This window comes from Manduca sexta, chromosome 11, assembly GCF_014839805.1.
Source record: "Manduca sexta isolate Smith_Timp_Sample1 chromosome 11, JHU_Msex_v1.0, whole genome shotgun sequence".
Lineage (NCBI taxonomy): Eukaryota > Metazoa > Arthropoda > Insecta > Lepidoptera > Sphingidae > Manduca > Manduca sexta.
This window is the reverse complement of record NC_051125.1, coordinates 4,559,412-4,573,652: the sequence shown is the minus strand read 5'-3', so window position 1 is coordinate 4,573,652 and position 14,241 is coordinate 4,559,412. Positions and strand designations below refer to the sequence as shown.

The window sequence follows — 14,241 nt, the reverse complement described above, 5'->3', positions numbered from 1 at the left end:
GTATTGACTACATATAACACCAACAAATTTAAAAGCTGACAAAACATTGAACAAGCTCTTAAAAAGCATTTAATTAATTATGGCGCCATCTTGAAAACCCTTTTCCATGCTGCAAAAATCTTCATTACATATATTCAGGTCTAAACGAAGAAATGTTCAAATCGATGTTCGGTGTAATAACCAATCATGACGTTACGCGTTCTAATGGTATGTTACAAGTACACATTGCCTTTTCCTGATTCCTCGCAACCGGTAGAGCAGCGGAAAACGCGGAAAGTGATCAGAAAACGAGAGTGGAGCGAAAACACCGCTCATCCAACACCAAAGATGCGAATACTATTCAGCGTACAAGATTGCTAACAAGTTTTCTTAAGTTAGGCGTCGTTAATTCGAATTAACAAGATTTTTTCGCAATTCCATGAGATATCATTTGACATATTTTTTTTAAAATTGAATAGTCTACCTATAGATAGATAGGTAAATCTTAAATATACAAAAGTCCTTGTTTAGGTTTTACCTTTTGTATATTTTTACCGCCAGAGAGCTATATACAGTCATTACTAAGATATAAGGACATAGCCTGAAGGAAAAAAAGGACTAACCATTATACAGTCCTAATGGAATACTTCATCGTTTAAAATTTTAGTGATGTTGCAGTTTTTTATTGTCAGGCGTTTCATATTATCCGGTGACCAATAATCTAAACATTTCTGTTGAAGTAAAAGAATACTATTTGATGCAAAGTCATGAAGATACTCAATTATTTTTGATCAATCAGATACTATTGTCTGCAATTATAACACCTTCTAATTTATAGATAGAATTTCTGTATCACAAAATATTATGCTACAAGTTGAGAATCGATCCTCTCCATCTGAATAAATAGTATAACTCAACGACTTGGTGCTGACTTTTCTTACCTGAACAATATTCTTGCTACTGGTTGGTTTTCCAAATTGTATTCCTAAATTCCTATCTAATGACAACGATCGAAGTATTGCTCTGATGTCAGCGAAAAATACTTCCAGAGTCACTTGCTCGCTTACTCCTTCTTCTAATTAAAGTATATCTATGGTATAATACATAAGCATGTCAGAGACAACCTACCATTACACAATACATCATTGTTGTTATTCTGTACCATATGTCGCATACACGATAAATATATACGCTTTTTTAATGCGATTTTGATCTTAACCTCTAGTGACCTTTACAGTATCAACAGATCAGAGTACAATTATGATCCCGCAACCGTTATGCATCGATGTTCTTTTTTATTTTACGATCCTGTAACTGTTGTTTATTTTTATGTCACTACTGGATATACATGCCCCGCTTTTGCAAAAGCTACTGTAAACTTTGGACGCTAGGATCTATATTCGCATATTGTAACACCCAAAGGGAAAGCTAGCTAAGTCTCTAGACACCCTAATGTCTTTATACCGCGTCAAATTTAAATAATATAGACAGAGATTAATAATAATATTACTAATAATTTTTGAATGCAATATATCGATGAAATTAATTCGATCTTTATTTCTCGCGTGGACTTCAAATATTTCTTTAATTATTTATATGAAAAATACTAAATTTAACCCTGATATCCGCAACTTCATCAAAACAACTGTAAATTCATCAATAACTTTGCGCTAACTTGTATTTTGACCCCTATAGGTAGAAATACAGTTTAACTGTATTTAATTGCTTACGGTACAATACGCTTGAATAACAATGCTTTCGTACTATGTGCAATATGTAAGCACATTAGGTCTTTAATCATTATGTGTTGTCTAATACTATTTGTAATATTGTGTTTGCATGTGTTGAGAATTGTAATTGCTTGATTTAATTAATGCTGGATAAAGAATCATGCTATCGATTTCTAAGATGTAATGTTAAAGAATTTATGACTAAGACAGATTAACTCGGTTTTTCTAAAACATGAGTTATTGTTCGCAATATTAAATGAAAAAAATACATACAGCGCCTGTCAACATTTCCCTGAAAACAAAAAGTTTATAATGAGGATATCTTGTTAGCAAGATGGTCTAAATCTTACGATAAGAAGTAATTGCATAAGTTACAGATTCCTATACAATATTTTTATAACTTATATATAAACATTTTATAAGAATAGTATATTATTTTTGTTAGTTTATTCACTATCAAAAATAATAGTAAAATTATAAAATAAGTATTGGTAAATAATATAACCCTGTTATTTTAGCTTTGACTTTAATGTTGGTTAACACATAGTGTTGAAAACAAACAATAACGATATAAACGTTCATTATTTGTTAAACAGTTACCATATGTTTGTCAAACTTAATATTATCATTAGCATTTAAAACTGGCAATTCACACATCAAGCAAAAAACAAGAAATAAATAACAATTAATTAAATTAAACAATAATTTCATTCCTACAAATTCGATAAGTCTTATATTTTATTAGGTACATTTTTTCATTTTCGTACGAGCATGTCATTGTGCTATCAATAATTCATTTTAGCTAGTACGCACCGATTTACTTAAAGTACTTATCTATAACTATACAAATACATAATATTTACATTTTTCTACAAACATTTGACTCTTTATGACGACTTCCTCTTATCACTTCCACCATTTTGCTTCTTCGCATGCGTGGCATTTTCGCTTTTATTCTCTGGCCGCGCCATACGCTTCGGGTGAGAATGGTAATTTCTAGGATACGCAGGAGGTTTTTGTTTGCCGACAGGGGGAATATATTGGGATGGTAGTGTATACTCCGCTTCCGGATTTTGTTCATAATGCAATCCAGTTTGGGTGTGAGAAGTTGAGAATGAATGTGAATTTACATACGCAACCTTCTCCGAGTCAGGATGTTTAAGATACGTCTGTGGTATCATTACTTTGTATGGTGATTGATATTTGTAGGAATAAGGCATCGGGGTGACATATGTTACTGTTTGAACAGGACCACTGGTTGGTTGTCGAGTTTTATAGCTTAGCGGTAGAACAGTGGCGATAGTATGGTCTTTGCTTGGATAGTTTTCAGTAAGCACTAAATTATGAGCCGAGTCTTCACTTGCTGGTTGTTGATATACATATCCTTGATTTTCACCTGAGTCGGCTTCGGAATAATATTTTTGAGCATTTTGTTGTACTTGAGCCTGATATACTGCAGCCGCATCACTATGGATGGGTTGTTCTACCGTGAAGTATTGTTGTTGGGCACCTGATTCTTCTTTTGGTGGTCCGTATACTGGTACTCGAGTAACTTTATTAGTATCGTATTCAGCAGAATCAACTTCCGATTTTTGTGGAACTACACCATATTCAGGTGATGGAGTCCTTGCTTCATAGTTTGTTTGAACCTGGGCTTGGGGATTTACATACTCAAAAGTTGTTGTAACAGAACTTCCATGATCAGCTGCTTGCGCAGGAACCGAGTATTCAACTTCCGCTGAGGTATCCTGAACATGTGTTTGATGGTTTAATGTAGCATCTTGGTATCCCGACTCTTGAGATGTGGCTTGATCGGCCTGGTGAGTCTGCTGTTGGTATTGAGGTTCAACGTAATGCGCCTGTGTTGGCACCACAGATTGCGGCACGTATTGGTAACGATACTCGTATTTTTGTTGATGCATCGGCTGATGGTAGAGCGAATGTCCTGGGGGAAGGTAGTACTGCTGACGAGTATAGCTTGATGGATATCTCGCCATCACTGGTTTGACGGCAGAATATTGAACACCAGAAAAGTCTGCATGAGTGTACGAAGGTTGAACATAAGGATGGGCGTATTGTTGTGGTTCATAATTTGTAGCAGGGGCAGCAACAGTAGCATCAGATGGTTTCAATGTTAGCGATTCCTGATATGCCATAACCGGAGGCCCATGGGAATATCCCATCTTTTTGAAATATTGATTAACCAACTCTTGTAAGTTAACATTATTTAAATACCTCGACAATGGATAATTCTCTGGAAGGTTAGCAAATAACTCAGCTGTTGGATTTTTAAGTGATGAGCTCGGTATACGAAGGACTAATACAGGTACCACCCTGTGATCAGGTTTTGTGTCTTGTAAATTATTCAAATGATCGGGAGTTAAACCGGCGCTTTTATATTCGGGATACTTCAATAATTGGGTTGGATCTACAAAATAATTTGGCATAACTGTTGGGAATTGACCACTGAGACCAGAAAACCCTTTTCCGTTGTATGTGGTGTACAATGTTGAAGGGTGAGACGCTGGTGCTTGATGCTGGGAGTAATCTACTTGGGAGTGTTGTGGTGGCGGAGATACTAATCCCTTAATATTATTATAATTCGTTCTGTGTCCATTTAACTGCGATTTATATGGGTAAGAATTTTTTTCGTCTTTCACTGGCACTAATTCAAATGCCCGGGATGGTTGAATTTCAACTTTTGTTGAAACTGTCGGATGTCTCCCAGCTGCGTGATCATAATTTTCTCCGGGATGTGAAACCGGAGGTATGTCCTGCTGGGAATATGGGTATATCATGAATTTTCCTTTCTCTTGTGCTCCTTTACCAAAATAGGAGTATGAGTATCCATTATTGGTTTTATATCCGTAACCAAGATTTGCATCTATCGTTCGTTTGCCTTTTGACTTTGAATCTGTATCATTGACGATTTCTATTGCTATGATTGCAGGGAAAGGAGTTGTCACATTCGTAACAGTTTTGTTTTCTTGTTCACTTTCTTTGTTATCAGCATCAGCTTTTATACCAAATTTAGCTTCAACTTCCCTCAAAAATTTCCTTTCTTCTTCTGTCAGTGTTGTGTTAGATTTTTTATCCTTCTCTTTAACATCTGTCTTGTATTTCTTGGGTTCTGGGCCTGCGCATATCGTCGCTATCACTGCGCAGAATATTATCTGAAATTGAGATAAGAAAAAAAATTAGCAAATATTCAATTTGACTCATAACAATACCTACTATATTATAAGTGCACTGATCAATTCTACAAATCAAAACATGGCACATAGCTAAACAAATGACTCTCTAAATATCCATTACCATTTATTACTTGACTACACATTGAATTTGCAACAAATATAACAACTCGGTGTAAATCATGTGTAATTGTGATATAATTAAAAATGAAACCCGTGTAATACCATTCTCCTGAACGTTGCGTGTTTATGCTGACTGTTCTCTCTAATAAGATGTGCAAAGAGGTAACACAATATTTTAGTATTCCATCATTGGTTCTTGTGAAATTGCTAATGTTGCGACAATTTGACGAGTCACACATTAGATTGTACGTTTAGATAAGGTATTACGTTATTATGACATGGTGCGGAAAATCCGTGTTTTATTGTCTTGTACAAAATTCTAACGTAATAGTTTGTTGTTGATAATTTTTTTTTTATTTGAATCTCGAGCTGCAACATGTCACAACATCAGGAAACTTAAGAAACCAACTTCTAATCAAACCTTTATCTCTACTATACATTTTGTTTTTATTTATATAACTAAGTTTCGCCTTTAATAATATTTATCTTTAATGTCCATGCATAGAGATGTTTATAAAACAAACGTTGACTATTAAGATACATTACCACCTTACTGCATGAACAATATATTTATAAATAAATATAGGAAAATGGTTCTTAGGAAGTTTATTATCCAATGCCCCATAAAAATACTCGGCCTAAAATGTTGCGTAAACAGAGTTTTCTGATGCGCAAGAGTGCGCGATCGTCTTCGTCGGCGCCGCTTTCCACGACCCCGCTCTAACGATTAAATCTGCGAGTTAGTAATTAATAATACAAATTCTTTATGTGCTGTCTATTTGAGTGATGTAATATTCAAAGCACTGTTATTCAATATTATAAGAGGCGAAACATTGAATTCATCTTTGTAAGTTTCTATCAACTATTATTATGTTCCGCGAAAATGTATAACACGAGACGAATTAAATAGTACAAAGACTTAGAACATCACTATTTAATTTTGTATGCATTGTCCAGATGTTTCTAGGTGGTCACCATATTTAAAACTATATATGTCCATAATTGCCTTTGCATAATCCACTTATAATTTTCAGGAGAGAGGGTATACGTGTGCCAAAAACTAACAGTTAAGTCATGTGAAGGTATTCATTTCTGATCCCCTTCTCTCTTTCTTAAAAAAGGGCGAAAAACAAAACAGACTTAATATTTATCCACGGACGCTACTTTCGAACACCTATAGCTATATTCATATGTTACTAATATGATGACAGAGAACCCAAGCCACGTCTGACACGGTCATTCTTTGGATCGCCGACTGCATAATCGTATAAATCTTGGAACTTTGCCAGCCTCTGAATGTGCGTTGAGCTTTTATGTGAAACCTGTTGTGGTTTAGCGAAACAGTTTTGCGAAACGTGCTTTGATGAACCTGAGATAGTGAATTGAGGGTGAATTTTAATATACTATTTCCCTGCATAGAGTCTAAAAGGCTGGAAAAGGAGATAGATTTGATTACTTTTTCGTACGTTTGTAGGGTTAAGTGAAATACAGATATTAAGCTATAAGGATCTCGTTATTTTCGAATTAAACATAAAATTGAAAGTTACAAACCACTATTAACTGGTTTATTAAAGGTTAAAAATAACCATTAACTGGTTATTAAAAGAAACGGGAGTTGAAACTCTTAGTAAATAACAAAATACGGTAAAAAAATCTGAGTTAATTTTTTTTCGTTACCTAACTTCCTGCTGTGCGTTTAAATATAAATGTACTTAAATTAAACCTAAATACAAATAGGTAACGTCGATAATCAATTAAATAAAAAAAGTTTATAAGCTCCATGATATTCCAAAATGTAACTTAGATATCATTTTATCTTAACTATTTCAAATCAATAGAATAAAAGTGGAAACATATTTGACACAGACAATACCTAATCCTTCTAGATGGAGAACACTATAACATCAGCTAATAAAAATATCATTATTATAATGAACGTTATTAACATTTCAACAAGCAAAAAACAGACCGACACATTACATTCTACTTAAATCTCAATCAAGCTGAGCATATTTAACCCGATGTCGCAGATGAAAGTAATCGGAAACTAAACGATATAAATGAAAGAGAAAGTCACTGTCCAAGGATTGCGACATTACTCTTCCTGATCTTCACCAGACAATAGCAATTTAGAGAAACTAAATTGCCTCTTATCAAAATGCGAGAGCCTATACATAGATATAGAAAGTTAAGTTAGTGCATTCAGGATCAACGTAATACATAATATATGCTTTCACGTTATATATTTATTATTAATTTATTCCCATTAATATTTTGATAGCATCTATTGAATTCTAAATGATCTCTAAAATGTAAACTGCATATAAAAACAGTTATTTATTTTTATTCAATTTACATTCATTGAAAATATACAAAAATAGTATCGATAAAATATCTATTACGTGTAGAGCTATGGATTATAATAAATATGAAACATTTTAGTGCTTTCTTGCTACTTTCTGATATTTCGACAATTACTACTCAATAACAACAAAGTTATACTCATAGTAGCGAAAAGAAAACCCAGACACCGGCTGTATATTCCGAGGCTACATTAAAAGAAGTATTGAAACTACTAATGGTAGGATTGTTAGTTCGCTCCGACTACGCGCATCCAAAATCGGTGATGTCTCATCCTCTCCCAGTGACAGTCCTGAGCCCAGGTTCGTAACCCATCAGGGGTTCCCCTTAGTATAGTCGCTTAATTTTCAAGGGTTGTAGTCGCCTAAAGCGCTTACCCAAAACTCTGTTTGCATATTCCAGCCCCTGCCAGGCTAACAAACTTAGAGCCAAGCTAAAAACAAATCAGAATTACTGAGGTATGTTAAACTAAGGTCCGATTTTTCAATCGTCAGATAAAAGATAATCATAAGATGAATGACAACCTGTTCGAATAAAAGTGAGACATTTTAACAATTTTAATCATAATATCGCATTTTTTTTACAATATATTTTATACTATTAATAAGTTTTATCTAACAATTTAGACATCAGCACTTAACGCGATATATTCTCTCGAGCGCAATATATTTTTATACTAAGAACTCGAAAGTCTGGATGATTTTGTTTCTGTTTATGGCCCAGTCGCGGCGATAAACCATACTATAAGCGAATCGCCGGTACTCATTCAATTGTAGAAATAAAAAAAGATGTTATGTCATGTAATTACGATGTTAATTATGTTTCCCGCCAAAACGAAGTTTACAAACCAATAAAATCTCGAATATATTACCATAAAATTCTAAACATGCAATTATACAATAAATCAGAAAGCGTGTTTGTTTGTTTGTTACGCCGAAACCGATACTTAACCGAGTTGATTAGCTGAACGAAACTTCGCATTTACGCGTTACATGTCCGTATGCATAATGTATCTACTGAAATCCGATTGAGATCTTCTTCCGCTGTGATATAATCTGTGAGAACCATCACATCGATTGTAAATAACGTACAAAACTTTTATAATTCCTTGACTTATGATGTTTTGTTCATGTAATGCATACATACCTGATAATATGAAGTAGTTGGGAAATTCTACAAATAAATGATGATAGAGATACACTTGATCTAATGTTAGGATTGGGATATAGCTTTGGAATATTTTACGGACGAAGAAGAATCAATACAATTCATAACAAAATACTATGTCCACATATGTATAAAAACAAATAAAATCCGTTGTTGGCATTGTTTTAAATCAAACAGTTGTTCTATTTACAAAATAGAACTTACAATACAGATGGTCTACACTACTCTCGTCATCTGATACATTACAGTTAAATGTTATAAAGCCTCATAATTGTTTTTAATATTAATGGAATCAAATTTATAAATCATCTTCCAACTGGACTATTAGTCGTAAAACGCACCATCATGATGACTTACAGTTTAAGCGGTCATGGCATTACCATCTTTTACCATGTTACGTGTTATGAAGTAACACTTATTTGATAGTCGGTCACTAGGTTGAAAACGATGATCAATTTATAACCCATGTGTTGTTTTAAGCTCTGTATAATTTATACTGTCGCCTTGAATGTGAATTGTCCAGTTCGACCTGAGCTCACAAAATCAATACAATTGCTAGAGGTTTCCGAATACGACTTTCCCAACTCCGATTCTTTTTGAATAGATTTGTAACTTCTCTAGAATATCTTCAGGGACATTATGAATGACATACATGCTCTAGAGCGGAGATAAGCTCTTTATTTATTTATTTACACCATCAGAGAACTGCTGTTTTTGCACCCAAATTTTAAAGCGTCATCATCATTAACATCTGAGATCTAAGTAAGTGAAACTGAATATATAATAAAAAGAGTTTAATAAGGTTACTCATAGGCCTTCAGGTTCCACACCGTTTATTATAATTTGAGTTCATAGTTCACCACTGCAACTAGGTCTTTGGCTATTAATTATAATTACCTTTGTCGGTACACGCATCTACAATTAGTCAATTAAACAAGTAACTTTGTTACTAAGACACAAATAAATCATTCAAAAGATTTTTCTTATAAGCGAAAACGACTAGTTGTAAGAAAGCAGTTTTAATGCTAAAAGTATGCTTTAGTAAAACAATTTTATTTAGAGAAAGTGTCCGCATTGTATTGCTTGCGAGTAATTGTCTAATTACATAAGAACATAACGAAGGAAAAAATGTTACTTAGTTGATATGCAGCCACATAATACTCTTAAATAATTAGTGAAATTGTATTCATAACATGCATAATAAACTTAGATAACTTATACAATGTGCGTGTATAAATAAATACTACTATATAATTACGAATGTTATTTAAAGAATTGCACTAATATGTCTCCAAAAGAGTAAGTAGTTACTCCATAGTTACTGAGCTCAGACCATGGTTCACTGAGTTTATTTATCTGCCATGATCTGTTATATCGCCAGCATATAGTCAAGTCAGCGAATCGCAATCAAAAACTCAATAGTAATTGTGCCTTATTAAAACAAAAACTCATGCAAATTCAGACTTTACGCGCTGACAAATACCATTGTTATTTAATTATGATATATAGTATGTTGCCATAATATAAATATGTGGCACGATTATTGACTATAATATAATATAGCTCAGCAGTGAAGGGGTACCCGACACAACGTATGGGTACTAATATGCATAAATGAGGTCTGGAAATCGTTCTAATGATAATTAAATTTTATATAGGATGCTACAGGAAAGCCGGCAGGTATCGGGTTTTATGGACCCTTCACCACTGTTGTACTAAAATTCAAATAGAAGGTAATGCATAGAATAGTGGTTAACCTTTATAATTGGACAGCTCCTTGACAGTTCCGTGTGTCTGCAGTCATATAAAACTAAAAAGCACTCTTTAAAATAGGTGTCAATGACCTTTTGATTGAATGCCTATTATTTTTCGGTAGTGCTGTATTATTCAATCTAATAAATCTCTAAAACATTTAAATAACTGTCTAACTCGCTGCTGTTAAAAAAAATCATAGTATGTTTCTTTAAAAGTGATTACACGAATATTAAAATAATCTTTAAAAGTGGTATTTCTGTGTCAATTAAATAACCTTAGACCTTTTGGCGAATATTCTGTCGGTTTTGAACATAGTAGTGCGTCCCATCATGCTAACCTTTTATTATCGAATTAATACACATAAGTCAAAGTAAGGTCAACAAAACGATTATAAAAAAATATATCTTATTACTTTGTATTAGTTTTACTGAATTTCACTATACGCAATTAAGTTAACAGTATCGCTTAAATTATAAGTTTATAGTCTGCTTTATAAACCTTAGAAATAACGATGCCGAAGTAATTACAAGCAATTGCCTTTCTCGTTAATTAAACTGTAATATAAACAGAGCCTAATCTCCATAGAGGACTACTTTGCATCACTTCGGATGGCATCCCAGTTTTATTTTTATTTTATTGAGGAAAAACAAACAGTTGTACATTAAATATGATTAAATAAGACCATACATATTTTTTTTTATAAACATGCAACCTACATATCTTCACAGAATGTGGTTTTGCAGATTATACCTTATGTGCAGCTGAACGAGACGCATCACATAAGCTCCTGTATGATATCACCAATCATGGACAACCAAACACATCATAAGTGTAATGTCTATTACGAGACATCTAATGTCTCAAGGTGACGTGCGTAGTGATGTTCCACGTGTTTGTAATTCAAAGTTTCGATGGTGTTGCATTTAAATAAAAAAACCTCATTAATGTTATGTCAAATGTATATGCAATATATGTATAGGAAAAAACATTTATTATACATATAATATATAATCAAATATATATGGCTGAACCTCTGTTCATACTCTATGACGAGATGAAAATATCACTAATTAACTACATGGTGAAATTATGACTTATTGCGCACTAACCGCTATTACGTCATTACCCAGGCCTGTCATATATTTTAAGAATTTCATATCATAATAAATAAATTAAAAGTAAAAACCATCGCATAAATTGACATGTCTGGAACCAAGTACTTAATACTATAAATGAAAGTTCAATACATTAAGCTGTAATCTAGACAATCATGCAAAAACGATTGACAATGATGCATCTAACTACGTAATAAATCAATTCTGATGCGATCTTCATAAAATAGTGGGAAGTGTTTTGTGTATAACATACACGTCCAATTTATAACATAATAGGAAGCTTTGACATTTTCAGCTTTCATTTTGTTTTAAATTAGTATATTTTTTTTATTCCATAATATTTCACGGGTGATCATAGACTCCTCAACTGCTTAATGCTATTCATTGCATTTGAACCAAAATGTACTATGCTGACTTTAATTAGATTGGTATCTGAGTGACCAAAGCCTAGTCTTTTACCAAAGTGTACTATGTGAAGTTGATGTTAGCATAGCAGTAATCAGCCTTTCAATATTTTGTTTATAATTGACGATTCAATATACGGAGAACAGAACGAAATTATGATAATTTCAATAATATAATACTGAATGAACCACTTGACATATTTACAAAGAAAGCATCTCCAGATGCTATTTTATATTGAATTCAACAATTAATATGACATCCTTTTTAAAAAATTAATGTAAAGAAAATAATTACTGCAATAATTTGCAAATCATTCAAACATGTTCCATATTTAAAAACCTAAATAAAACATAATTACCGTTGATATTAACCGCATCTCGCTGACGTCACTCGCCGGCACTTTCTGTCAACAATAAAACAGAAGCTCGTTATCAAATCACAACACTACACGTCACAACACTATCACATACGCGCGTACCTGTATTATACACCAGAGACGCTGGGCGGGAGTGTGCAAATGGTTCTGCGAATCACTATGTTACCTTCTTTTATACCTCGGAAATATTCTCACAAGATGCGCAGGCTTCGCTTGACCGAAACAGCCGCGCGCGAAGGCTGAGCGACGAACTTGACTGCGCGCTTTCACTGTCCGCCTCATTATCAACAATCGATAACTTTTTATCGACATATTGCAAACACTTTCACGAAAGTCAAGAATTTTTCGGGTGGAACTGCGCGGAATTTACCTGTTATACTTAAATTATATGGGAGCGTAGTCTAGATGCAGCCGGTGTTTGCATTTGTTCTGTTTTGTTTTTACATTTGCCAGGAATATCTCTGTCAGGTATTCATTGGATGCTTTGTGTTATGAATTGTATCGTGTTTGTATATATATTATGTATACCATTTATGTTATGTTGTAATTTTATAATTTTTCAGAAACATCAAAATATTAATATTATTTTCCTCTTGGAATCAGCATAATACAGGACATAGATATTAACTTTGAAGAAAAGAACATCCTCGCTAACGTGAATCAAACAATTCCATCTAATTTTTAATATTATTACATACAAAATTTCGTGCATGGTAGCAGAGAATTAATGAGAAAACTCTTACTACAAAAGCGACTCGGAATTAAGGTGGATACAGTAGAATAGAGTATTAAGGCAATAGGCCAAAACAAACCTTAAGCGAACAGAAATAAAACTGTAGTCGTATCTCTACGGTGTTTCCACACGAACGCCTTTAATTCCGATTTCTGAACGCTATTACCCAATGGAAAAAAAATACAGTATACTTTTCCTAGTCAAAACTATATTTAGATAAGCGTGGTTAACATCATTTTGTTAATTATGTATACTTCACCAACTCTATGCCTCCTAATTTCTTAAAACAATAAACAATTTCGAATCCACTTATTGCTTCTTTGGTTTACCAATTATGGTAGTTGGCGCCTTAATCACAAAGTCTCAGCATAATTTAGCGAACGCGTCATACGCCACGCGGCGCTTTCGATTATTTGCATATAACTGGCAGTTTGTACTGGCCACCGAAATTTTTACGAAATTTGTTTTTCTTAACCGCCGTAGAGATAACGGTGGTGACTAATCCATTTTAAATCAAGGAATATTTATGAAAATAAATACCCTCGCTATATTTTGGTAAAATATGGAACTAATTTCTTGTACTGACGACGTAAATTTTTTTTACATGCAGGCGAAGTAACCTCAAATGCACTTGATGGGAAAAGGAGTGGGGTCCAATAGAATGTCGACTGACGAGAGATGATTACCTCTCGGCAGTCGACACAATTATGCCGGCCTGTTGGAACCGGATATATACTGGCTGATCCCGGAACTATACACTTACGTGGGCCACTACGGCGGGTCACTATCTAGGCGGATATAAAATATATGCTACCCCCAGCAACGAAAAAGCAAAAGTGGCGCCCCTGACAGGTTTTTCATTTTCCTGGTCAGGCACCACATTATTAATGAACAGAGCGTGAGCATGATATTCATGAGCTGACATCACATTTATTAGACAAGTAACTAACTCCTCTTTAATCACATAACTATGCTACTTATTGTCTACCATCGATACGGAATGCTATTCTTTTAGCGGTGTGCCAAAAATAAATGACCACGATCTTGAAAATGATTCTATTTATGAATACATTTTAAATGTTAATATATATTAAATTTATTCATAAAATCAAGCTGAACGAAAGTTTAAAATACATAGTTTACATAATTAATATAGTTTTCATTCATAAATAAATAATGTCAGTTCATAAATAATTTAATGAATCCTCGACGCAGGATCAATGTGATCCGATTTCAAAGAATATCATTATATATTTCAGTGCCAATTTGTCATAGATATGGAACTTTGCTGCATACAAATTAAAAT

The 14,241-nt window shown here is 33.5% G+C and overlaps 1 protein-coding gene across 1 annotated transcript; it reads right to left on the bottom strand.

The window, feature by feature from the left end:
* Nucleotides 1-2,218: 2,218 nt before the first annotated feature.
* LOC115442846 lies at nucleotides 2,219-12,384 on the bottom strand. Its single transcript, XM_030168041.2, has 3 exons — nucleotides 12,305-12,384; nucleotides 12,185-12,229; nucleotides 2,219-4,882 (listed from the first exon to the last, which is right to left on the bottom strand). The coding sequence occupies exons 2-3, from the start codon at nucleotides 12,200-12,202 to the stop codon at nucleotides 2,597-2,599; spliced, it is 2,304 nt and encodes a 767-aa protein (XP_030023901.1). The 5' UTR covers nucleotides 12,203-12,229; nucleotides 12,305-12,384; the 3' UTR covers nucleotides 2,219-2,596.
* Between the last annotated feature and the right edge of the window lie 1,857 nt (nucleotides 12,385-14,241).